The sequence below is a fragment of the Apiotrichum porosum genome (genome assembly GCF_003942205.1).
Source record: "Apiotrichum porosum strain DSM 27194 chromosome Unknown scaffold_8, whole genome shotgun sequence".
NCBI classification, from domain to species: domain Eukaryota; kingdom Fungi; phylum Basidiomycota; class Tremellomycetes; order Trichosporonales; family Trichosporonaceae; genus Apiotrichum; species Apiotrichum porosum.
Genome location: NW_021167115.1, coordinates 64,138 through 89,889, shown reverse-complemented (window position 1 = coordinate 89,889; position 25,752 = coordinate 64,138). Strand labels below are relative to the sequence as shown.

The following is a 25,752-nucleotide window of genomic DNA, read 5'->3' as shown; positions in this document are numbered from 1 at the left end:
CTCTCCCACACCCGTAATGTCCAGTATCCCCGGGTACAAGGGTGACATCAACCCCACACCCGGTCACGGCGAGACCCGCATCTCCATCTACCTCTACCGGCCGTGGTTTGGCGGCGCAATCGCCGGTGCCGTCACGTTTGGCATCGTCCTCTGTGTCCAGCTCTTCTTCCTCTTCAAGTACAAGCGCACAAGATGGTTCCACGGGTTGCTTGCCTTGGGATCAGTTAGTGTCCTTCGGATCGGACGGTGCTCTGCTTGGCGAGTGCTGACGCGCTGCAACAGTTGATGGAAGTCGGAGGATATGCTGCGAGGATTAGAGGACATGCGAACCAGTTCTTGGTGAGTTGCAGTGCATTTACCCCGGTGGCTGGTTCTGACAGCACAGATCAATGTCTTCATCGTGCAATACTTCCTGATTGTTGTCGTGCGTACACGTCAAACCGTACAGTTGTTTGTTCTCGTCTTCTGACCATCCCTCCCAGGCTCCCATTCCCATCGCGGCCGCCATCTACCTGGTTCTCACCTATGCTTCGAAACGTTTCCCCAACGGCCGCTCGTTGCTGGCAATGCGCCCCAACTGGATCCTGTGGTGTGAGACTGCCCACCAGTGACAATTGGACGTCATGCTGATGACCAGTTTTCGTTCTCATGGACGTTGCGACCATTGCTGTCCAGGTGTGCGGCGCCGCGCTTGTCGGCATTGTCTATTCAAAGCAGGCCCGCGGCGAGTCGACCCCCGTGACCACCGAGACTGCCAACAACATTCTTCGAGCTGGTCTTGCCGTGCAGGTGAGTGAAGAGGTGCAGCAGAGTGAGAGACGAACAGGGCGAAGCGTGTGCGCGTGGGAACGAGCGCATTCTCCCCACACACTCTTGCCACTGGCTTGTTCACACTGCCACAACCTGTTTGAGGCTCAACTGCGCATCTTTGCGCCTTTGCGCCTTGCTGATTGTGAACCAGACCGCCTCGTTTACTGGCTTCCTTTTCCTGCTTGTGGTCGCCATCTTCCGCACAAAGAAACTCGCACTCCCTGCTGACCAGCACCGCAACATCCGTCGGCTGCTGTGTCTCAACTTGCTCACTGCCCTCCTTGTCTTGCTGCGTACTGTGTACCGTCTCGCTGTCGAGATTGAAGGTGAGTTGTAAACATTGACCATTGACTAACGATTGTAGGCTACTTTGGTTCAGCCAACCAATCCCAGATCCTCTTTACTTGCCTCGAGTATCTTCCGGTCATCCTTGCCCTGGCGCTGTTCTCCATTGTCCCCATCGCCTCTTTCTTCCCCCGCGAGGACCAAGCGGGCGAGCATGTCCCCATGGAGCCCTTCACTGTGAAGGATACCTACTAGGCAATGCCACCTGTACTTCATGGCCTGTCGAAGAACCCGCAATACAGCCGCGGAATGGACTAACAATAAGAACATTATCGATATGTGGTGTTGACTCCTAGGAATGGACTGCTCAACAGAACACGGGGAATGACGGCGCGCCACTAAGGCGCCTGGCACGCAGCCGTTTGTCGCGTCTGGCACGTCTCCCTCGTTTGCGAATTCGCGACCGAAGGCGTTGCGCAGGCCTGGCGGTTCCACACCGAAACCGGTAACTGGCGTGGTGCCATTATCCGTGTTCTGCTGCGCACCTCTGTCGTTGGCTTGGTATGCCAAGCACGTCGGTGGGTCCCCGGTGGATCGGTGGGGGGGGGGGACTCATGTCGGTCAGTGCGATTGTGGCCATGAAACGGATCCTCTGGAACTGCATCTCACCAGCGGCCAGCGGAACTGGTGGCCGTGACAGCACAGAACCTCTTGGTCCATGAGATAAGCCGCCAGCGGGAAGCAAGGCTCTCCGTGTCATACCTGAGCCATCGCCCCATGTCATACCTGAGCCATTAGCCGACGCCTATACACCGACTGCTAGTGTGATGCACTTTGCACACCGATATGAGCCAAGCTGCTCGCCACAGTTCTGAAACCCCATCAACTAAAGCTATCTGTGACAATTCTGTGCGCCTGTGCCTCGCTGTCAATGCTAGCGTTTCTGTTCAACGCCAACGGAGGTGCGGTGGACTGGCTCCATTGGGAATCCACACTTCGGGACCAACTATTCCGAGATCGGTTTTGCTCTCCCTGGCCCCCACTCCCTGGACAATTCTATCTGCGGCATGCACTCCCTCTGTCGGCCGCCACTGCGAGAGGCCATTGCACGACTGCGACGCTGCAAGACTGGCCAGACCGCCCGAGTTGACCGACCTCGTCGGCCCACGCCGCCCCACAAACCCCCCGTTGAGTGAGGCGCTTCACCATGTCCTGGGTGGTGGCGCACGTTGTGGACGTCAGCCTATTCGCGGTGGCAAAGAGCTGGGGTGTTGACCCTATGCGTTGCTAAACGGTTCCAACAAAACCATGCAAATTGCGTACAGGGGTCTCTGGCCTCTGATGCCGCCGCGGCATCACTCTGCTAGCACCACGTGAAGCCTGGAACGATGGTTCTGTATCCGCGAGATAAAACTGAGGCCGGTTCCAGGACTTTTGGGGACGACCAAGGAGGATGGAGACGCGGCGGCGGCCAGCGAGCGACGAGCTACGGGCCTACGGGATGGCTGTTGCGCCTGTTTCATGCGGCAACAGGAATGTGGCTGGGGGCTTTTGTGTGCGTCGTTTTTTCACAAACCGCAGCTGCGCGGCGTCGTGTTTGAGTGGGCGCTGGTGTGACTCTCTCTGTCTTTCTCTGTCTCTCTCTTGTATCACTCACGGCCCACCCCCGAGGTCCAAGAGTGCAAAAGGTGTTCGGAGCACCACCGAAAAATCTCTTCTTGGCTGCTGACGCGCTGACGAAATGGTCATGTCGGTCACCCAAAAAGTGTGATGACCCTGTGATTCCCTGGATAAGAGCCCGGGGTCCGGTTTTCAGCGACAGTTTTGGTGCATGAACTTGTCTGGCTGCTATCCATGGCCCGCCTTTGCACCGCTGGCTTTGAGGCTTTCCTGCTTTCCTGCTGCAGGTTTATACCGCACCTGACACGATGAACGCTTTAGCACCAGGGCATGTTGGCACTCTCGAAAGCCCCGTCGTGTACAGTGGAATGGAGGGACCACTCTGCAAGCGACTACGGACAGCTTCCATCCGAACGCCCGGGCAGCAAGACATGGGGCCCGCGGCCCAACGCCGAGCTGCCTGCGGCGCCACCACCCCCAACGGCCCGGGCCGTACCGAGAGAACAGCCTCCGCCGTTGTTCGGCGATCGGGGGGGTATGTGGACTGCTTGTTCTGCCAGTGCAGACTTTTTTCCACCCTGTGCGCCTGTGCCAACCCGGCGCCACTGGCCGCACTGGGCGAGGGCCATGTGAGGGAAAAGGGTGTGAAGGAGAGCACCTGTGGGTGGGCTGCAGCCACATACAGGAGAGAGACAGCGAGAGCGGTTATGCCCGTATGCGTGCCCGCCAGCTGGCCAGTGTCTCTCGCGGGCTGCCTTGCACACGGCGACCTCGACCATCTCGGCCACCACGCTCCCGGTCGCGCACGCACGCGCCGGCTGGTTTTTCATCACGACAACGGCCGTGAACATATATGTTGCCTGTGCACCGACCCTACCAGCCCTGTCCCCCTCATCCGACGACGACGACAACGACCACCACCCCCACCCCCGTTTCCCCGTTTTCTGCACCACATACATCCTTCTCACACACTCGTTTTACCCATTACCATTTCGCCAGAGCCGTAACATCCACAGCGACCTTGCCCTCACTCCTCTTCGAACCACCACCCCCCGGCCCCCGCTCGTCACCATGTCTTTCACCGCCGAACAGCTGCAGGCCATGGTCGCCGAGGTCATGGTCATGTACCCAGAGCTGGCCACGATGAACTGGACCACAGTCCCGGGTACCAATTACTCGTACCCGATCTCAACCCCATGGTGGAGTTTTGAGGAGTTTGTCTCCTGGATCTACTTTGTCCACCCCATCGGAGTGCAACAGCACAAAACGGGAGGACCAGGACAGGCATTCATTCCGTTGATGATGGGGTGAGTACAACGCCAGCACCTGTGCGGTCGGACCTAGCTGACCCAGACTAGCGTGTTGATAGACGGCCTCCTCCTAGGTGTTCTATGGGGCCAAGCATACTGGTGGTGGAACAACTCGCGGCACAATGAGCGTCCGATCATCAAGTCTGCTGTCATCGGTCTGGTCGTTTTCTCAACTGCAGTGTGGCTTGTGTGAGTGTTGCCCTGCACACTGTCAACTTTCAACCACTGACAACGCTAGTGCCGTAGTGTGGATTTGCTACCTGTTCGGCTTCAACTACGGCAAGTACGTACCCTTCACGGAACATCGCTGTAAGTCAAATGTCAAAAGTGTGCTGGCCCCAGAGCACGAACGCTGATGCCACTCAAGGGTACGCAAGCTTCCCATTCCTCAACTCGATCATCGTCTGCATCGTCCAAATCTTCTACGCTGAGCGTGCCTACAAGATGATGGGCAAGAAGAAGATTGTTATCGGACTGGTCATTGTTCCTCTGTGAGTTTGCACCTTTGGATCCAACGAGCTAATGTGCCAGCATGGTCGCTTGCGTCGGAGGCACTGGTATCTTGCTTTTCAGCAACATCACCAACGAGATCCAAGGTCCCGTGAGTAAAATTAATGTTGATCGGCTTCATAAGCTGACCGCGTAGATCTACATGAACTTTATGTGGTGCTGGATTGCCGGCATGCTGGCGTCGGACATTGTCGTCACCGCAATTGTCCTGTGGACATTGTTCAAGAACCGCTCCGACTTCCAACAGACCGACAACTTGGTTTTGCGTCTTATCCGCATCTCTTGCGAGTCTCAGCTCCCCCCAACCTTGCTGTCTCTTGCCTTCCTCATCACGTATGCCGCCATTGGTGTCAACTTCTTCCTGATCTTTTTCGGGTGAGTCCTCACGATCGGCAGCACGTGCCCCCCACTCACATGAACAGTATCCTCGAGCCCCAGTTCTACTCGATTGGTATGCTCTACGTTCTTAACTCGCGCACACTTATTCGTCGCGACATCAACCACCCGACTCACACCAACAGCCGCGGCGGTGGTGGCGGTGGTGGTGCCATGGCGTACACTCTCAAGAAGCAAACGGGAAGCCGCACACAGGACGGCGGTCCCTCGGGAATCCACGTGCAGACTGACACCTATGTCGAGGTGAGTGGACGGTCAATTTGTCACTGTGCTTGTCGCTGACGCATTCCAGATGCACCACTTCCAGCCACACCACGTCAACAATGTTCTCAAGCCCAAGATCAGGGACGAGTATGGGGTCAAGCAAATCGACGAGGAGGCATCGTTTGAGCGCTCCGATGACGAGGACGCCACGGTCAACATCAGCGAGGTCGGCCTCACTCAGCCGGTTGCGTACGGCGATAAGCCGTACAGCGGCGCGTTCTAAACGCGCGCGCGGGTGACCATCATTCTTGTTGTGTAGATTTCGGGGTCGTATAGTTTCTGTTTCCCGTTCATTTCTTTTCTCGTGCATTTCTATGGATAATATCGTCATGACCGGGACGTTGTCTGGACTGGCCCGACTGGATCGCTGAACGCTTTCGCCAAATGTGGCGCGCGTTTCAGGCGCTTCTCTGTGATTTCAAAGCTGCGTGGGAGTCGAGGGTCCCAGACAACAGCAGCAGACCGGTCGTCGGCCTCGTTCCTGAGCATGGCGGCGAGGCAACGCGTGATGTTGACAACCATGGCCATGCCATGCCCACTGTACCCCACGGCTGCCAAGAGTCCAGGCTTGCCTGGGACAGGACCCACCAGCGGCAGCAGGTCGACAGAGACACCCATAATGCCGGTCCAAGCGTGCACCGGGCCCTCGGATCGATTCTCAGGGCCCCATCCTCTGTATCGGTCCTTGCAAAACGTTTCAATCCCTGGGGGTGGTGGTGGTCAGGTCAGTCCACCCGTCCACGGCCAACAAGGAAACAAGGCAACTGCACATACACTCGCGGAACTTTGGAACAACGACCGAGTCGTCCTCAAGAAAGAAGATATCGCTCATGGTGCCCAGCCCAGTGTCAAGGACGGCCTGCCAGTACGGCCCGAGCACGAGGCCCGAGTGCACAGTACTTATCAGGTAGGCGCCATTCTCAAAGCCATACGTGGTGCCCAGACTGTTGCGGCCCGCAAACGTGGTGGGAGGCACAACTAGTCCTGCGTGACCACGATAGGGGACAAGGCTGTCCATAATGTTAGCGCCGCCACGATGGACCTCGACGCGGCCCCTTACTGAGCTGGCACACCCTGTCCTGCTGCGAGATCGTCTTGGAACAGGTGGCGGGTGTAGGCATTCGTGCAGAGGACCACCCTGGGGGCTTTGATCTGCCCACGCGTCCCGCAGTCGACACTCCAGCCGCTGCCGTCGACTTGCTCGAGGCTCATTACCGGTGTCCAAGACAGCAGGCGAAAGTCCGAACACGGAGATTCGAGGGCCAGCCGGAGCAACGCCATCGTGCCGCGGTGTGGATGCCAGCTGCCACCCGGTCCCTTGTTCAGGGCTATTGCGTCGGTAACACGAGACACATTCTTCGCCTCGGTGGCATCATCGACATGCTCCCACTGAGCTGGACGCGATCGATGCTTGGCACTCGCGGCGTGGGCCTTCTTGAACGCCACGAGGTTCTCGCGTGTCTTGTCAGCGCCGGCAGTGGTGGAAAAGACTGGCGAATGGGCGGGGTGAGCACCTCTGCGGGTCCCAGTGTCACCCACCTTCTAGGCGGCTTCCTTTCCAAAAGTCGACGTCGAGCTTCTCCGTCTTAACAATGTCTTCCACCAAGTCGAGGTTGTCCAGCTCGAAGAAGTAGACGTCGAGTGCCTCCTCTGGGGTGAGACCGGAGCCTCTCACCTCGTTCCCACCTGGGCCCTCCCACAGCGGGGCAGTCAGTGAGCCCATCAGGTCCCACGAACGAGGCGCAATGTGACCGCCATTGCGTCCTGCTAAATGTCAGCGATGGCATACCTTGCTGCCTCGACACCCACATGCGCAGGAGGCAACGTCCTTGGCCTCGAGCACCACGACCGTCTTGCCCTCGCCGGCCGCGCCGGGGCGGGTAAGCTGATAGGCAAGTGAGGCGCCTGTGATTCCAGCCCCGATAATAACGTAGTCGGCAGTCTCTGGGAGGGGGTCGTCGCGGCCATGGTTCCATAGAGACGTGGGACCCCGGTTCTTGAGAGAGAGAGTTAGGAGACAACAAGAGAACAAACGACTTGCACGAACGGTAGCTTGCCAGTGGGACACGGTTGAGGTGAATGGCTGAGGAAACGCCGGCATCTCTGGTAAAGGAAGGCTGTTGTGATTGCTAGGTAGGGTTAGGGGGTTAGGTAACCCTCTACTTTGGCTGTTTGGGCTGGTCTCAGCACAAGCGCCATCGTCCTCCCTCCTCCCGGCTGCCTAAATGGCGGCAGTGCATGGCTTGGAGAGGTTATGATGCGCCACATGCCTCAACGCTTCCAGTTGAGGGCAGGCTACAGAACTTTTGTCTTAATACACATCCCGAGTTGTCTACAAAGGCCGAAGTGAATGTAGCGTTTGTGGCCTCTCAACAAGAAGGACTTGTGGCGCTATGCAGCATCGGCGGTGGTGGTGCAGCACACAGGTACAGGAGGTGCTAAACTTGGACACCACCACAGACCGCTCTCGCCCCGCTCGGCAACCATCCCTTGAGGCGCATCTGAAGCCTGACCGCATTAACCTGCGAACTGTGGCGCCTGAGATGGCCGTGAGGCAAAGGACAATGGCCCCAAAATCAGGGAGAATGGCGAGCAGGGACATAGTGGTGGCGTGCCAAAGACCTAGCGAGCCTATCCCTGCACGCAGGAAGCTCGGAGGCTATGAAGCCAATAAAAACAATCAATGCTGCACGTGCCAACCTAGCATCATGGATATCGTGAGCGGGTTCCTGGTTTACTACCAGGTGGTGATAGGAGGAAGACAGACCCCACCTTATGTTTCCGGTCGGCGTGAAAAATGCGCCAGCCGAGGTGGCTACCTGAAGTAAGGTCGACGGCGACCCGCGCGGTAGAGGATCTTGCTTTCGAAAGCATCGCGCCAAGCCTTCGAGGCCCTGCCAGGAGTGCACACATCTAGCATACCTCGCAGGTCAGTGGGTCCCCAAGTGTAACTGCAACTGTGGCATTCTGTCCTTCAAAAAAAAAAGTGACTAGTTACGACCGTTCAAAAGTATGATATTTCTGAAAAGAAGCTGTGGCGGGTTCGCCCCAAGTATTCCAATTACTGAACCCCCCCCCCCCTTCCGAAGGAACGATCACGACATCGGGGCAAGCGATCCACCACCGCTGAGAGCCTTGGTGGCGCCGTTCAGCCACGAGTTGGCCGCCGCCGACGAGTTGTAGTAGATACTGAAGCCGTTGGACTCGATGTTGATCAGCTCGTTGTTGGCGACGGTGAAATTCTGAAGAGTGGCATCGGCGGTGAGGGTCCAGGACGAGGTGGCATCGAGGTAGACACCAATGGCACCAGTGGCGACAATGTTGTCCAATACAGCAGCACCAGTCCAAGCTGAGTGCTCCTGGAGGTTCCAGTCAATGGTGCTGCCGTTGATGGCCACAATGTCGCCGTTGATGATGGACTTGGTAATGGTAACCAAAGCACCAGCAGGGTCAATGTCTTTGCCAGCGTCCTCGGGCGACGACCACTCAAGGAAAGACTGGGGAATAGTGCTGGTGTTGGACGCGAGGAGCAAGCCACTCTCAGATTGAATGATGACAGACTCGAGGCCAATCGTGGCCCCTGTGCCTCCCACAGCAATGGCGGCGGCGTTGGAACCGTGAACACGGAGGATAGAGTTGGTAGCGTTCATTTTGCAGTTTGCGTAGTCACCCGACGAGAAGAGAACAACGCCGGCAAGGTAGCCTCCTTCGAGGTCAGACCCAGTGGCGATGATCTCTTGGTTGCCATCCATAAAGGTCCAGGGAGAAAGGTCAGCGTAGCCGTGGACGTTTTCCAGGTACGACTGGCCCAAAGTGTACCTGAGGGCGGTCAGTGTGGCAACGTTCATTGGCCCAAGGGTAAAATACGCACATGACAGCCGACCCATGACCATAGGTAAAGGCCTCAGAGTCCTTGACAGTGAGGTATCCGGCAGGACCGTCGCCAGAGTAGCAAGAGGAGCGGTAGCCATAAGTCTCACAATAGAAGTTGGTTGCATTGATGGTGCCGTTGCCGGAAGCGTAAAGGCCGTGCGACACTGGACCTGTGGCATAGAATGACGAGTGGGAGGCTGTGACGACGGTACCAGTGCCGTACGAGTAGATCTGAAAGGGTCAGGACTGTCAACTGTAAGCCACTTACACCGGCAGCGCCGTTGTGGGCAGTCATGTTGACATGGTGGGCCGTGAGACTGCTGTCGTTGGCAACATTGAGGATGGCTGCAAAGTCAGTTGCGTAGACGAGCAGGTCCATCAATATATGTACATACCATTGACTCCATAGAACGACGCTTGGTTGAGGTCCGAGGTGTAGCCATACTTGAGGAGGTTGACATTGTTAAGAGTGAGCGAGGCGCCCTCAGAGACCACGATGACTGAAGTGTCGTTCTGGCTAGTGCACAGCGACTTATAGTTGATGGAAGAGTCGTTGCCTGACCCAGTGAAATACTGCTCAGACTTAATAGAAGAGGTGAGGTACGAGTACATGACCGTAGGAATGTCGGCACCCATGGCAATGTCTCCTGACGAGTCGCCCGTGCAGGTCTGGGTGGTCCACAGTGAGCGCCGAACGGGAGCAGCAGAGGCGAGATACGACAGTGCCGTGGCGACAAAGGCAGTCGAGAGAAGCATGGCGGGAGATAGACTTGAGAGCGGAGGTGAGGCAAGATCGATTTGTGAGTTGATGAGAGTTGGCCTGCCACTCTCACTGTTTATAGCGCTTGCCACGAATGATCACGGGTGTCACGCCTCCGAGAGTCCCGTTGCCCACTTGTGAAGGAGTACACCATACGATCACGAGAAGTAGTTCATGGCTGAATAATGACGTCTGCTTGATCACCCCTTGGTGCTCCGTGGGGAAAGAAGACGGGGTTGAGAATTCCACTTGGCCGGCGCGCAGCACTCAAGTACATAACCTAGACGCCGGCGCCATAAACAAAATACCGGTTCTCGGGCACTAGGCCACTTGATCTAGTCCACGAGGCACCGGACAGGACGGACATGCAGTGTCCACTACATCTGCGCAGCGCTAATGGGTCTTGATCACTTGACCACTTCTATGAGGCACCGGAAAGGACGGACATGCATCGTCCACTATGACCATTTTGTGCACGCAAACAGGTCATGCTAGAGCACGAGAGATATTGCTGGACAACGGGGGGGATCAATGCCGACATTCCCGTGTGCCACACATTCGTGTTCCTGGCAATGGCCACACATGCACCAAAAACGAAAAGAAAAGAGCTTCAAGACGAGCGTCACCGTCGTGGTGCATCTGTTCCACAGAACCAAGATGCATAACTTGCCCACACTCTTGCAACCCTTGTGGAACAAGTGCCAGGAATTGAGAAGACCGGCCGCCGTCAAGGCCTGATGCATGACTTGCAGTGCGCGCACCACACTTGACCGCAGGAGAGCTGGACTGTCAGGATCGCGACTGGTTCGCTGTGCAATGTCTTCCAACGCCGAAAACTGGGCGCACATGCTCGGCGCAACGTTTGCTCGTTCAGCTCCGTATTAGAATGACGGCACAGACAGCGGCGTAGAGACGTGTCATCAGCAGGGCCATGTCAGCGATCTGCGGACGTCATCCTTGGTGTGTGTCCGTGTGTCTGTTAAATTTCGGGGCTTTTACAATAATTGCCGAGGTTTACGGATCAGGGATCGGCGCCTGGCAACGAACATTGCCGGGTTGCAAGGTTGCATGAACGACGAACAAGCTGTGCAGAATGGGGTCTAGTACGTCAGAGGCACTGGGTCATTCCTAGAAGTCCGAATCCACGCTCTGAGAGACCGTGGTAGCCTTCAAGGCGTGTGTTTACATTGCTCGGCGCCGAACAAGACAGCCGACATTCGGCCATCTCATCCCCGTGCTGCGTCCCGCCCAGGCGTTGAGGCATGGAGAGCACAGTTGATTGGCCGAGGTAAAGAGACTCTCACAAGGGCACAAGGGCCCGCGGAGGTGGCATGCCCGATGCCGGCGAGAGGCGGAAACTGGTCTGCCCAAGGCTAATGGTGTTACTGGCCTGGTGGAGAGGTGGCCGCTGTCAGCACGCCACCGCTCTGGTTTCCCTTGCACATGCACCTGATATTAGATATGTGCGGCACGTGAACACCAGCCACTAGGTCTGGTTCGAAAACGCAGCGAATGTTGTTCAGATCGTGTTGCACCGTCGTCACCGCTGCCAGGCGTCGCTGTTTACCAACCCGTACCCGTTTACGTTGGGTGTCCCAGCACCTCTTGGCCCGATCCGACACCCGATGTCCGATCTCCGAAAAGCTGGCTTTAGCTTTTTAACACACTTTCATTCTAGAATCCGCGAGGACGATGTGTTGTGGGAGCCCATCGACACCCCCAACGTGACAGCTCATTCTTGCACCGAGGAGCCTGAGGAGGCCCCGCCCCCCCCAAAACGCCACTGCCCACCCGGCAAGGGAACGGATGTGGCTGACATGGAAATAGAACATGCCAACTCCTGGAGTGGGGTAGAGAAGTGTCACTGCTGTGTATCCTGGGCACACAGGGAGCGAAAGACGGTGCGTCCCAGGTGCAGTAGGGGACAAGCCCATGCGACGGAAAAGACTCGGAAGACGGACACACAAAGGCGTTCGGTGCCTGCCGACAGAAAGCCAAGTGATCAAGTGAGGCCTGGGACAAACCACCTACTTGGCCGTGATGGCTCGTCGAGCCGCTGACATCGACTGTTGGAAACTTGCAATGCATCATGCCCCTCTCCGATAGCAACGACCCCGACCGGGTCCCGGTGGTAGGCACAAGCGGGCATGCCGCTCGTCGTGTGTGAGCCTTGGCCCCAAACGTGCCCGAGAGGACGCCTGCTTGCCTGCCTGGGTTTGCCCCGCATCTCGGCAAATGAAGTTGTCGGATGCAACGACATGACGCGCTGAGATGCCGAGAGCAGAATGTTCAGTGCAATATTGCGACATGTCACAGTGCGCTGCCCAAACGAACACTTTGGATTATAAAGCATATGGAAGGTGTCTGTTAACCCGCACCTTCTTCCCATCCCCGCGCACCGTTGTCGAAGCACTCCCTCTTCCCACCGCCCTACTACCTCTACACGGCAACATGCCCATTTCCACCGCGCCGAACCCCCTCGGCCACCTCAAGAACAACACCGCCGACTGGTGGTGGAAGGACCCTGGCATGCGCAAGCTGGCTGCCCCAATGCTACTCGGCTTCTTGGGTGCAATGCAAACCGGTGAGCAGATCCTCCCTTTCAGCCAGACGTCGAAAACTCGGGGCTAACTCCTGTCAGGTTATGACTCGTCCATCATCGTCAACCTCCAAGCCAACCCGCTCTTCTGGATTGCACTTGGCACTACCTCCCCCGCTATCATCGGTTGCGTTGTTGCTGCCAACCCGCTCGGCGCACTTCCAGGCCTCATTCCTGGCGCTTTCATCTCCGACCGTTGGGGCCGCAAGTTTCTCATGATCGTCGGTTACGTCGGTCTTCTCGGTGCCTCTGTCTTTCTGTGCTTTGCCTTTGGCGCCTGGAAGCACTTTGGCGCTCGCTTCTTCCACGGTATCTTCTCTGGCTTCACCTCCCTTGCCGGCGGCCCCTACACGACCGAGATTGCACACCCTCGCAACCGCGCTCAGTGCACCGCTCTTATCCAATCCTGTCAATTCTTCGGTGCCGTGGTTGGCTGTTGGGTCTGCTACGCCTGCTGGTACATCGAAGGCGAGTGGAGCTGGCGTCTCCCACTGCTCCTTCAAATGTGGACACCCATTCTCGGTCTTGCCCTCATGCCGTTCTGCCCCGAGTCTCCTCGCTGGCTCGCCAGTCACGGTCGCATGGAGGAGGCCCACCGTGTCATCGCCAAGTTCCACTCCAACGGTGATATGAACGACGAACTGGTACAGCACGAACTCAAGGAGATCAGGGCCGCACTGGAGATTGAGAGGTTGGCAAAGGCCGTCAAGTACCGCAGCTTCTTCGCTACCAAGGGCAACCGGCACCGTCTTCTCATTGTCATCACTTGCGGCCTGGGCATGCAGATGGTCGGCAACAGCGTCATCACCTTTTACCTCGTGCCCATTCTCCTCTCGGTCGGCATCGTCGATCCGGCAGATCAGATGATCTACAACGCTGGCCTCCAGATGTGGAACTGGTTTGCCTCCATGCTTGGTGCTCTGCTGTGCGAGCGCTCTGGTCGTCGCCCAATGTGGTTGATCTCCTGTGAAGGGCAGCTGATTTCCTACACTGTCATCACGATTTGTTCGGCACTGTTCGCCCAAGGCAGCCACGCAGCAAGCTATGTTGTCCTGGCGTTCCTCTTCGTCTACTTCTTTTTCTACGCCATTGCCGTGAGTCTCCATATCTCGAGTTGGCCATGTCTTAGTTGCTGACTTGCCGCAGTTCACACCGTTGAGTCTGGCCTATGCCGTGGAAATTCTCCCCTACACCATGCGCAGCAAGGGCCTGTCCATCTTTTTCATTTGCTCCATGCTCTCTGTCATCCTCAACACATTTATCAGTGTGTCGACTTGGCAGGTCGTCGAGTGTCTTCCCTCCAAGCTGACCCACCTTCAGATCCAATCGCTTTCGACGCCATCGCGTGGAAGTGGTACATCTTTTGGATCGGCTGCATCCTTATCGTCGGCACCATCATGTTCTTCTACTTCATTGAGACCAAGCACCGTACCCTCGAAGAGATGGCAGAGCTCTTTGATGGCCCCAGTGCCGACAAGAATGCCTGCGTCCCACCACCTGACACCGCCGAAGAAGACAAGGACAAGGAGGCGACGCAGTCGGAGCTCGACGACAACATTGCCCAGCTCAGTTTCCACCCTCGGCAGGAGGGCGCTTGATTCGCCTCAAAGTACTCAGCTGTTGCGACTCTCCATCCCGTAGTGATATGTGCATAGTGTTTATAGAGTTCCACGCCCCGTATATGCCGGTTACGCCATGTGACGCGAGCAATACTGGTTGTTATTGCAGTTGCGTATGCGAAAAATAAACCAAAATAAAACGAAATAAAAAGACCAACCACTGAGAGAAATATGAGGCCGCGAAGGTCATGGACCGTTCTCCGTTTGGTTGAGCGGAGACAGTGGTACAGTGGTACATTGGGTCGTTCACAGCCTCATCGCCGCCCAGATGCTGTGTGCAGGACAGAAGCAGATGTATATGGCCGGATGCGGTGGCAACAACGTGGAATTGATTCCGCCTAGCCAAGCTCATCTCACGCATCCCACGCCAAACGTCAATGTTGACACGAAACCATCCGGCGTCTGCAACGCATCATCCCACAATGCCCGCCTTGAAGATCGCTCAGGACAGTTATCCTCACATTGTGGAAGACATCTTCCAGTACGCCCTGGCCACATGGACCATACGTGAGCTGGCCACCGTCAGAGCCGTCTCGAGCCGCCTCCGGACCGCCGTCGATGACCTATGCTCCCACGTGGTTCTCACCAGGACAGCAGCGGAAGGGGAACTCGCCATTACTGGGCTCCATGGCCCCCTCCCCTACCTCCCCAGTGGCTCAACGGACCGCACGTTTGAGCGCAACACGCGCGTGGTCACATTACGCGGACCAATCGACAAAGAAGATCTGGAGCGCGTGGGAGGAACCTGGATCTCCAACATCTGCACCCTGCGAGCAGTGCGAGGAGAACAGGGACCCCCGACCTCCAACCTTCTCACCACGCTTGTCAGCCTAAGCACTGTTGTGCTTGCAAGCCCTATGGCCGGTTGGAGTGATCAACTGGCCGTCCCCAACTTTTGTTTTGAGGCAACCTTGGACGAAATCATCCTCAACGTCGAGGTCCCTCAGTACAACGGTTCCTCAAGGCTGTAGACCCCGAAGGATCCGATTCTGCACAAGAATACTTCAATTTCCACCTCGCAACACTGGGAGTGCGCTTCAGGGCGCTTACTGTCGTGTTTACCCCCGTTGACAAGCAGTCGCCCAGCCCCCCCGCCCTTCGCAACGCGAGTACGTGGACGTCCTTGTACGCAGCCCTTGGCGTCATCCGGTTTGGCAGAAAGGTGACTCTTGTGGGCGCGTGCGAGATACCATCGGAGGCATTCGGGTTCCCCAGCGACCAAGACAAGACTGAGCTTCAGGACACTGTGTCGGCGTACAGCAGAGGCTATCGTCGAGCCCATGGTCCAGCACGAAGGGTACTCGCTCGACGACGGACTTGCGGACCGTGTCTTGGTGCGCTGCAGGGACAAGCTCAACTTTGTCACACGGGCGCAGTTTGCTGTTTCTGAGCCAACCAAGTTTGCGCTTGCGACAGAATGGTAGATGGCTGTAGAGCAGGAGACGGAGCTGGGACGAGAGAACGTCGTAATCTTTGTTGTGGGTGTATAATGTGAAGTGCTGTTGCGTGGGCTGAAGGTGCGACACTCATTCTTCTAACTGCCATCCAAGTCGAGGTCTTCCCGGGTGCCGAGCAATGGCCACGGCAGCAACTGCCACGCCCGACGGCCTTCCATTCAATACGTCGCGCACACACAGCATGTACGCCGTCAGCCAAACCCCGTGTGGTCCGAAACCCAACGAGCAACGAGCACCCTTTCCGTTCCTTCCCTTCCCTTTCCTTTCCTTTCCTTCCGCGGTCGCTCACAAAATCAAAATGCAATGGTTGTTCGCGGCGCGGCGGCAAACCCCCTTGCATGCCGCGCCCTCTCTCCATAATGATTGATCTCGGCCTGTCTCAGGCGACGCGGGAAGATTTGCCTCTCACACGCGGGAATAGGGTCTCAGACCCAACCGAGATTCGATTCGGTGCCAGGGATCGCTCCAAACCTGTCGGACGTCTCACACACCGAGATCTGGCGCCACCAGCAGCAGCAACAGCAGCAGCAACAGACACTTGCCAGACAACTCTTACTCAATACTGCTTGGGGTCGTGTGTGTGCGGTACCATTCCTTCCTGTGCAGTCGATCATGCAGTCACTCATACCTCATCGTATGGACGAGGAGGGCCACTCCTGGGTAGTGGATAGTGCTTGTGAAAAGGACTCCTCCACGGCGAGCTTGTTTCTTCACTGCCGTAAGTATTAGCTGCGCGGTGCGCCTCTCACCTGCATCCACTTGAAGGGAGACTCCTCCAACATGCCACACTGCAAGCAACTTCTCTGCCACTGCACCGCTCACTGTCGTCAGTCAGGCATCAGCAATCGGTACAAGAGTGCGCTGAACCTACCGTAGCCCGACTACGTATCCCTCCTCAGCAGTGAGTTAGTTCTCGGGTTGCACCACGGTTCACCACCAGTCACCGTCCTTGAAGCGGCATGGCTGTCCTGCCCTTATCAACAGCTTCCAGCAGACAGTTGGACCAAACGGCAATTCACGTTTCTACCACCACGCCCGCTGGACATGATCGACTTATTGTTAGCCACACCCGATAGACCATACCATGTGTCAGCCAACGTCAGCCAGGCGCGTCGCACTTTGCCTGTGGGCGAGTTCGTTCCCGGGAATCCATTTCCACCATTTATCCTGGAAATCCACACAACTGTCTCAGCCCTTGCTGCAAAGGCTGTGGCGCTGTGGACACCGCGGGGATAAACAGACAAGCCGAGATCTCAACGGGTGAAGCGGCTCGTATCCACAACCCTTACGATCGTGACCCCAAAGACATCCAGCCAAAGAAAGGTACCCGTGGCCCAACAATTGACAGCATCTTCGGGGCAGGGCCGCACGAGTCTATTTTCTGTCTTCTACCTTTTTTACCCTTTCTGTCAGCATCTTCTCTGCCATGCGTTCGCGTTCCGCCTACACAGCAATGCACATTGCTCCCAGTGATGTCTGTCCTTGTTTCCCCAACGCTCACCGCACGCACGACGCTCTCGCCGCATGCCCGCAGACAGACCCAACAGACGTAGCAAGTCAAGGGCCACCACGCACCCGAGCGCCACACCTTGACTTGTACCGAGTTGCCACCGAGGTCCGAGACGCCTGCCCCTAAGCGGTGCCACGCCATCAATTCGGAGGGTTGGAGGCAATGGCTGCATGGCTGGGCTTCGACCCAGAAACAAAAAAGTAGACAACAGCGAGTGTGAGTGAGGCCAGACGTGGTTGCTTCGCTAAGGGGTTTCAATCGACAGCACAGACCCGGTCGAGGCTTGTGGGTATCAGCCAGGTCTAGGCTTCTGTTAACTGGCCCACGCGACAAGTGGGTCATGGGCCGGACTTGTTTGCCCTCAAGCTTACGTTGCCCAGCTGATATGCCTCACGAGGGGGATGTGGCATGGGTAGGTTGCGGGTGACGGCAGTCCACCCACACGCCCACCTTTATCCAGCTCGTTTTCCATTACATATCGGGGGCTCATGTTGTGTGGGAAACCTTCTCTTTCTCTCCATAGCCATTCACCACCATGGTCTTCATTCCTACACTCCTAGTCCTCGCGACGGTCGCAACCCTCACGTCCGCGGACAGTGTCTGGATCAACTGTGACAACGACCCAGCTTATGCCACCTCATCAATCAAGTCGAGCTCGCTGGCCTGTGACGTGAGTCGTTTCCCTTCCCATAGGCCTCAAAGACTAACACCTACAGTCCTTCTGCTACACCTATGCTTACGTCTACTGGCGCTCGGGCGACGGCGCGTGCCGATGCTCTAACAGCCCCACACCGATCCAAAGCATGGTCGGTTCAACCAACCTCGGGGGTTCCTGCCCGTCGGGCCAGTTCAATGTGAGTGGCAGTTACAACACACACATGCTGAACAGACCAGGAAAGGAAGATCTTTTCACCTTATGGCATGTTTCTACAGTGTCTCTCGGCCACCAATGGCATTGTCAACCCCTACGTCCAGCAGGATGTGCCGACCGTCGCGGCATGCTGGGACCTGTGCGCCTCGCGCCCCGGGCCGCCAGGATACGCTTCCTACAAAGCCTCCAACGGTAAACTTGAGTGCCAGTGCTTCAGCTCCTTTACGGGCGGTATGACCAACTGTGGCTCGGGTTCCACATACGTGTGGCAGTACGGCCCCAACACGGTCGTATCTAATATCCCCCGCCGCCGCCAGCTCGCAGCCCAGCAACAGGCCGCCATGATTGCCGAGCAGCACCCGTACTGTCCGCCAGGCCTGTCTGCGTGCCGCGTAAACGGACTGGGCTCCAATTCGGGATTTGAATGCATCAACCCTCAAACCGAGGTCGAGTCATGCGGCGGCTGCCTGTATGGGACTATGAAGGATGTGAACAATGCCACTGGAGTCGAGTGAGTAGACAAGTCCTACCGACATTTGTCAGTTATTATCTAACATTTGTTAACAGCTGCACCGCCCTCGATGGTACCGCGAAAACAGGGGTGACTTGCATCCGTGGAGAGTGTCATGCGTGGCTGTGCAAGAGGGGGTACAAGCTTGTAGACGGCGTCTGCGTTCCTAAGTGATCGAGTACATAATGTATCAAGGACTTTTGATGTGTGTGCCACATATAAAAACGTCCGAGGCTGCTCCCGGCCGAGGCTCCCATTGTCAACATGTGACGAGACGGCATGTATCGACCCGACGGGGTCAATAAACGTCTGGTGTGCGGGGACAGTGACAGTAAAAGGATGGAAAAAGACACGACGTGCCATTTAAAGGTCACTGCTAATGTTGAGGCGATTGAGCGTTCGAGCGTAATCAACCACATGAGATTCGAAGATGGAGCTCCTCACCGAGCATATGTACACGGCAGCAAGGACACGTTCGTGCCCATGCGGCCAGCACCTCTTTCGTGATGGGCTTGAATTCAGCTTGAAAGAGGCTACCTTCACGAACCGTCAACTTCGCCGACTTTGAGATAATGGCACCCGAACAACGACAATGAATCATGGTTATCGCTCCGCCTTCCTCTGTGGCTGATGATTTCGGCACACGGACAGCGGAAGTGTAGAGTTGCATGTATGCTCTTCACTGTAAAGACGTACATCCTAGTGAACAAACTCTCAAACACCTCGCACATGATTGTAACGCTCTGGTAATAATCGTCAACTGCAGCCTATTCGTTTCCTAGTCAGTGGCACCGTTAAATGCAAACTGTATGCAGGTTGTAACCAACGTGCTTGAATGTAGTCTGACAGCGAGAGTTGGCGGCCGTCGTGAAGAACACCTTTCTGTGAACGTTGCGTGGGTTCTCACAGTAAACACGCGTACGGATCTATTTCTCCTACCATCGCAAAAGAAGGTCCAAACGGTTAGCCGCCATTAGGCCTCGAGCCCTTTGGGAAGGGTAATGAAAAGTCTTGCTGACACTGGCCATGTCATTACTAGCCAGCTTGCTTGCGCGGCAGTCAGTGTCATCTTGCCATCTTCTGGAGGCACGGGGCACGAGTTCAGATCAACACGGGAGATGCGTTGCATCTCCCAAAGGGCAGCTAATATAGAGAATACAGAGGATACAAAAAGCAAAACACGTCTTGGCCATTGTGTCACTCGATTGCAACTCTCGCAACGCCGCTGGCGAGGTCGGTCGGTGGATAAAAATCGTATAAAATATTATATTAAGTAACATGTTATCAGCTATTCCATGGATTGGAACACTGGTCGGCTGAGCGGGCGGAGGCACTGTTGGTGTCTACGAGAGTAGCACGTAATCGGCCGTGTTCCCACTGCTTACCATCTTCTTGGACAAACTTGACGAAAGAACACTCTCGGGCTAACCCCCCGGGTGAAGCATCTTTGATTCCAACATCGACGATCCAGGCTGCTCAGGCTACGCACCCAGCCATACTGTCAACGCTGTCAACCTCAAGCTTGACGTCGGCCCGGCATATGGTTCATTCATGGATCGCTTTATGACCCAAGGTCGTTCACCTTGTGCACACCTTTTCTACCTCCAGCTGATTCGCTTCCCAATCAGTGGCACAGACAAATACAGGTCGTACACGACGTACTCAAGTTCTGCATTACTCATGCTAATCATCTACTTACTACCACTGGTCTCCCTCTATTCCCCAATCAACCCAGCACACAGCTCGCGCAACCGCCTCACCAGCATGGCGCCATACGCATCCTCCTTTTTCCCACTACCGCCTCCGGAAATCGACTCGACATCGTCCAGACGATCTAACACGCCACGCAGCGAAGCAGCAACACGTTCCAGGGCCTTGAGGTTGGTCTGCCCAGCCGTGGATTGCGCATAAGGGTTGGTGGCGAGAGCAGCGGTCGAAAAGCTGAGCGACAGCGTGTCGGGGCGGACTGACTCGCCGGCGGCGTCGGTCGCATAGTAGAGCATGTGCCTCCAGATGAGGAGCAGCAACGACTCGATCATGTTGTAGATTGCGCCAATGCGAGCGGAAAAGGCGGCCTGGAGCTCCTCGATCGTGTCGGCCTCGAGACCGGGAACGGACACTTCCTCGCCAGCCTCGAGCTTGTCGGCCACGTCGTCGTACGCGGCACCAACGTCGGTGGCAGCCTCGGCGAGGTCCGCCACGAGCTCGACAGCCTGGGGCAGGCTGGGTGCCGAACCAATGTACTTGGTACCGCTGGGGCGGGCCGCGCCGAGTACGAGCACGGGTGATCCTTGACCAGCCTTGAGCCCGACAGTAGTGGCGCACAAGTAGGCGATGATAACCTGGTTGAGAGCGAGGACTTTTGCCTGGGTATCGACCGAGTCTCCATCCGCGGGATCGGCGTCATGCAGCGAGTCGACCCACGAACGGTCAAAGAAGCGAGCAGCGAGCGACAAAACCGCAAAGTGGAACGCGCCAAATGCAGATGGCTCACGCAGGTCCTTGGCCGAGACCTTGGGGACAATGAGGCACATGAGCCCGACAATGAGGCGTGACTCGTCGATACCGGTGGGCGTGACGTAGGCCTGGTTCTCGCGCAAGAGGACCAGGAACGACTCGCGGTGCGCATTCAAAAAGCTGAGAGCGTGGGCGGGGCCGCTGCGAGTGGGCGACGACAGCACACGGACGAGCAGCTGGAGGGCGGCAATAAGCACGTGGTGCTGGCGGTGCACAGTCTCGGAAGCGATCGTGTCGTCAAGAACGTCCTCGCTGAATGGTTGGACAGTGATAAAGCCGCACATGGCAAACGTCTGGAAGACACCAGCCTCGACAAGGTCGTCGGCGCCCTTGGCGGTGGCGGCGTAGGCGGTAAGGAAAGCGACCTTGGTCTCGTACACCCAGAAGGCGTGGAGGTTTTCGGGTTCAGGCGAGAGACACTCCTGGAGGGCCATCTCGCGGTCCTTGACGCTGCGCACGAACTGGGCCAGGAAACCACCCTGGGTGAGGGGCGAGACCAGGCCACGGTCGCCCAGGGAGACGACAGCAGCGAGGAGGGAGAAGCACTCGGTCTTCCACACGTCACGCATATCCATGGCGTCACGGCACAGGACACTAACGAAGCGGTCCTTGCGTGCCGAGAGAGCGGCAACAGTGGCCTTATGCAGCGCAGACTCGGCATCGGCGGGCACAAGCTGGAGGTACTGGCTCACGGCGGCGTAGAGGTTGCCGCGGGCAGTCTCTGTGGTACCGGGACGAACGGCTCCGTCGACAACCTTGAGCAGTGTGGTCGAGAGACGGTCGATGGGGAGGTTGGTCGCATCGTGGGACGAGAGGAGGTTGGCGAGGGTCGTAAAGGAGACTAGGACAGCCTCGGACAAGATCTCAAGCACACCGGGGGCGAGATCTGTGTTGAGGCGGTCAAGAACCGCATCGAGAAGCTCGAAAATGAGAACCTCCTGGCGGTCCTCGGGAACATAGTGGAAGAGCATGGCGAGTGACACCTTGAGAGCCTCGTTCCAAGCTGTAAAGAACGAGCCCTTGGCAATGGCAATGTCGGTCTCGCGGTTCTTGATAGCAAGACGGCGGAGGATATAGTCGGCCTCTGCGGCCATGGCGTCGGCAGAGGTTCCGGGGATGACGGCACCCTGGCGCTCGAGTTGGCGGCGGTGGGAACGGAGGGCGCGCGAGAGCATCTCGAGGTCAAACCACTCGCTGTCGGGGCGCTTGAACGAGTCAAACTGGAAACCAGAGTAAAACTCAAGGACCTTGCTCTGGCTGGCATCGCCGGCGTCGGTCTCGGTAAACGTAATGTCCACGGTCGAGACAAGGTCGATCAGCAGAGGAGGGCGCTGGTCGTCATCCTCGTCACCTTCGTCTGACAAGAGTAGAGCAGCAACAAACTCTGACGACGCTCCATGACCTTCGAAAGCAAAGGTCTGGAGGGCAACCGAAGCGAGGATGTAGCGCTCAAAGTCCAGGTAGGCAACGAGGGTACCGGCCGAGGTCTCGACGGTGTCCGTGTACGTCGCCGCCACGCCCATGCCGGGAACCTCGCGTGTGGCAGTGGGGCACGTCCGGGGCAGCATCTCGAGCTGGCGGGCCGGGAACGCGTGGTAGGACTCGGCGTACGACATGGTTGTAGGACCAGTGACAGTGTTGGCGAAAAGCTGGTGGATGAGCTGCGCGCACTTGGCCGCAAGCACTGGGTGGAGCTGGATCATGGGAGGGGTGGTGTTGAGTTGCTCGAGAATCACTCCGAGACACGAGAGACGTGATGATGGCGACCGCGGGTCCTGAAGCCCAAGCTCGCGAGCACGGAAGTCGAACCCGAGGAGGAAATGGGCAATGTTGGGTGACGACGACTCGGCGGTTCCGTCAACAAGCAGGTCGAGAATGGTCGAGCGAATGACAACGGGCAGCGAGTCTGATGACTCGTCACCGCGGAGAACCTTCTTGGCCTCGGCCTCAACTTCTTCGGGAGCCAAGTCTTCGCCCTCGGCCTCGAGGCGGATGCAAAAGGCCTGGGCAATGCGGAGGCTCTCGTCGGAAGCGTCGATGATACCGGCAAGACGGTTCATGGCCTTGGAGTATTCGCCACGGAAAACGTCGGTACTCGAGAACAATGGGGACTGGGCGAGGGCGTAGATGATCTTGAGCGCGACAAATGAAACGGCCAAGTCGTCGTCACCGACCAGCAGGGCAATGGCCGTCACGTTGGACAGGTGGCTGAGGAGGTACTGGTCAATGGACTGGAAGCCCAGGGGACGCTTGAATCCAGACGACGACTGCAGCGTGAGGAGCAGAACGTCAGAAAAGACGAGCTGGACGTCGAGGATGCGGTGATAGAGGCGCAAAACATGGCCCAGGCACTCGGTAACAACCTTGGGACGCGAGCCGGCAAGGAGGTTGGCGTGATCCACAACGTTGGCGAGGGGTGCAAAGACGGCCGGGTCGGAGAGGAGGCGCAGCAGAACAAGGAAACCAGGCTGGTCGGCCAGGGCCTGCGCCGTGCCGCGCGCCGGGGTGAGGAGGTCGGTAAGGTCAAAGCACTGAATGGCGCGCTCAAAGAACGCAAGCACAGAGTCAAGAACCTCAAAGTACTCCTTTTGGTTCGACGTCTGGCGTATGCCTACGAGCACACGCTCCACCACATAGTCGATAATGTAGATGGCACCACGGCGGAGCGCATTGTTGACCTTTGGCTTATCCGAAGGGATGAGCGCGGTGAGGAAGCCAATGTATGCGCGAGTCAGAGGGTACGCGCCAACCTCTTGCTCGTTGTACTCCATGCGGGAGATCCATCCAATCGACTGCGGAAGTCGGGTCCCCTCGCGCACCTCCATGGTCGGGTCCGCAAAGCTAATGCTCTCGTACGCGGTGACAGCACGGGCAACGACGTCGTCGTCGGTCGAGTCGCCACGGCGCTTCACGAACGCGGTAATGGCCTCAAACACAGTGGCCTTGAGGTCGGCAGGGATGTCGCAGTTGACAAAGGCAAATAGAGTCTGGATGGGGTGGGGCTTTGGCTGGGTGAGGAGCGCGCCGCGAGCAAGGGCCGAGTCGCCAACAATGGTGGCCAAAAGTTTAGTCCAACCTTGTGCGACAAGGAACTCGTCCTCTTGCATGGGCTCACTCGAGGTCTGTCGGTTCGTCTTGACCGTCTCGACAAAATGGGGCATAATCTCGACGTAGTGCTCAAAAAACTTGAACAGCGACTGCCACGACAGGCGAGTGTCCTTGAGTTTTTCGTAGCACTTCGTTGCACACGCAGGACCGACCGAGATGGCGTTGATCATGTCCCAGAATGGCTGCGCCGGGTACATGGAACGCAGATCAAACGCGACGCCGGTAAACTGGGTTTCGTCCCACAGCTTACCGGCGCTATCTGGTGGCAGGTTGGTGTACACTGCAGCAATAAGGGAGAGGAAGGCCTGGTAGTTGGCCGAAGGTGGCGCCTGTGATGACCTGCGGAGCGACGTATCCTCTTCACGGTTCTTGATGATACGAACAAACCCGCGCTTGCGGGCAAGGTTGTGGACAAGGGTATCCAACTGGTTCAAAAGGAACTGGTCATTGTCTGCGTCGGAACGCGAGGCGAGCGCATAGGTCGGGTCCTCGGGTGTGGCGTGAAGCTGGTTGACGAGGCCAGCAATAAACTGGAACGCTCCGGCAGCGACACCGTCGTAGAGCTGCTTTTCGACCGAGCCGGGCTCGATACCCACGCTGGTTTGCAGCGACGGCTCCTCGGCCAATGCGGCGGTGAGGTACAAAGACCAGTGCACGCGGAGGGCTTCGCGGATGGGCTCGACAGCAAACGTCTCTCCAAAGATGATGTTGGTCACGACCGAATTCAACTTGCCGTTGGTCACGTAGGCGGCGACCGTCTCGATGCGGGCGTCCTGAACGTCTTCCTTGAACGAGTCGATTGGCGGGGTAGCAGCGAAGAAGGCCGCGAGCACGCTTGCAGCGACGGCGTCCGGTCTGGTGCACTTTTTCAACGACTTGACAATCTTGACGACCTGGCTGACCTTGAGAAGGCCGGAAATGGCCAGAGTGTCGAGAATACCGGCGAGACGGTTCTGCTCACCGCGCAGGGCGGCGACGCGGAAATTGACCAGCTCAAGGGCCGCTCCGGAGGCCTGGCTGCGAACTAGTGTCGCCAAGCGGGCCTGGATGGCGTCGATTTGGTCCGTCACAACGTCACCAACGTAGCCTCCAGCTCCCTTGTCGTCCAGCAGATCATACACCCAGACACGAAGGTCGTCAAACGGCTCGCCGGCCTCGGCTTCGGGCCCAACTGTCAGACGGAGGAGCTCCTTAACAAAGTCGAGAAGCGCCTGGAGTGCCTCGTGCAGCACATAGACTGCAATCTCGGGGTCGGAGCGCGATGGGAAGCGAGGACGAGCCTGGACGGCGCGGAGGGCAAGGATGGCGGCAAGGAGATGGGAGACGTTGAGGTTGTCGGCAATGGTGTTTGTCGTCACCAGAAGCTCATCGGTGATGCGCACCTCGGCGCCGTCTGGCGTGGCGATGGGGGAAGCCGAAATAAACTTCTTGTCCTCTTCATTGGGGGTTGGGAGGGCTGTGAGAGCGAGGATCCATGGGCGGGCCTCATCGAGCTTTGTAAAGAGACGGCGGACGAGGGAGGTTGTCGGTTGAGTTGCGACAAGTGCGAGCAGGGTCTGGAGCTCGGTAAAGAGGGAGGGATCCCACTGCGCGAGTGGGAGCCGCGACATGGTGGGCGCTCGAGAGTGGAGAGGAGAAGGGGAGGGGCTGGGGTAAGGGATGGAGACTGGGTGATGGTGAGAGGAGAGGCAGAGATGGCGAGCGCGAGCTGTGGTTGTTAGAAAGTCTCAAC

General features: G+C 57.3%; 8 protein-coding genes across 8 annotated transcripts; 5 read left to right on the top strand and 3 right to left on the bottom strand.

Moving 5' to 3' along the window:
- Nucleotides 1-16: 16 nt before the first annotated feature.
- Nucleotides 17-1,350, top strand: EHS24_008828 (uncharacterized protein; the record flags this gene model as incomplete). The annotated part of the gene is made up of 7 exons (XM_028624130.1): nt 17-223; nt 283-339; nt 386-424; nt 483-591; nt 638-789; nt 962-1,136; nt 1,175-1,350. 7 exons carry the CDS (start codon nt 17-19, stop codon nt 1,348-1,350), a joined length of 915 nt encoding a protein of 304 aa, XP_028475202.1.
- A 2,436-nt stretch (nt 1,351-3,786) lies between these two features.
- Nucleotides 3,787-5,418, top strand: EHS24_008827 (uncharacterized protein; the record flags this gene model as incomplete). The annotated part of the gene is made up of 8 exons (XM_028624129.1): nt 3,787-4,022; nt 4,074-4,214; nt 4,264-4,334; nt 4,393-4,516; nt 4,557-4,626; nt 4,672-4,910; nt 4,958-5,174; nt 5,224-5,418. The coding sequence occupies 8 exons, from the start codon at nt 3,787-3,789 to the stop codon at nt 5,416-5,418; spliced, it is 1,293 nt and encodes a 430-aa protein (XP_028475201.1).
- A 104-nt stretch (nt 5,419-5,522) lies between these two features.
- On the bottom strand, nt 5,523-7,296 carry EHS24_008826 (uncharacterized protein; the record flags this gene model as incomplete). Its single annotated transcript, XM_028624128.1, has 6 exons — nt 5,523-5,899; nt 5,970-6,205; nt 6,256-6,685; nt 6,735-6,962; nt 7,005-7,191; nt 7,243-7,296. The coding sequence occupies 6 exons, from the start codon at nt 7,294-7,296 to the stop codon at nt 5,523-5,525; spliced, it is 1,512 nt and encodes a 503-aa protein (XP_028475200.1).
- A 994-nt stretch (nt 7,297-8,290) lies between these two features.
- EHS24_008825 (uncharacterized protein) lies at nt 8,291-9,824 on the bottom strand (the record flags this gene model as incomplete). The annotated part of the gene is made up of 4 exons (XM_028624127.1): nt 8,291-9,014; nt 9,067-9,299; nt 9,337-9,413; nt 9,464-9,824. 4 exons carry the CDS (start codon nt 9,822-9,824, stop codon nt 8,291-8,293), a joined length of 1,395 nt encoding a protein of 464 aa, XP_028475199.1.
- A 2,455-nt stretch (nt 9,825-12,279) lies between these two features.
- EHS24_008824 (uncharacterized protein) lies at nt 12,280-14,025 on the top strand (the record flags this gene model as incomplete). Its single annotated transcript, XM_028624126.1, has 4 exons — nt 12,280-12,412; nt 12,470-13,521; nt 13,574-13,691; nt 13,748-14,025. 4 exons carry the CDS (start codon nt 12,280-12,282, stop codon nt 14,023-14,025), a joined length of 1,581 nt encoding a protein of 526 aa, XP_028475198.1.
- Nucleotides 14,026-14,423: 398 nt separating this feature from the next.
- On the top strand, nt 14,424-15,017 carry EHS24_008823 (uncharacterized protein; the record flags this gene model as incomplete). The annotated part of the gene is made up of 1 exon (XM_028624125.1): nt 14,424-15,017. One exon carries the CDS (start codon nt 14,424-14,426, stop codon nt 15,015-15,017), a length of 594 nt encoding a protein of 197 aa, XP_028475197.1.
- Nucleotides 15,018-17,548: 2,531 nt separating this feature from the next.
- On the top strand, nt 17,549-18,569 carry EHS24_008822 (uncharacterized protein; the record flags this gene model as incomplete). Its single annotated transcript, XM_028624124.1, has 5 exons — nt 17,549-17,572; nt 17,640-17,683; nt 17,730-17,867; nt 17,913-18,395; nt 18,452-18,569. 5 exons carry the CDS (start codon nt 17,549-17,551, stop codon nt 18,567-18,569), a joined length of 807 nt encoding a protein of 268 aa, XP_028475196.1.
- Nucleotides 18,570-20,110: 1,541 nt separating this feature from the next.
- On the bottom strand, nt 20,111-25,630 carry EHS24_008821 (uncharacterized protein; the record flags this gene model as incomplete). The annotated part of the gene is made up of 1 exon (XM_028624123.1): nt 20,111-25,630. One exon carries the CDS (start codon nt 25,628-25,630, stop codon nt 20,111-20,113), a length of 5,520 nt encoding a protein of 1,839 aa, XP_028475195.1.
- Between the last annotated feature and the right edge of the window lie 122 nt (nt 25,631-25,752).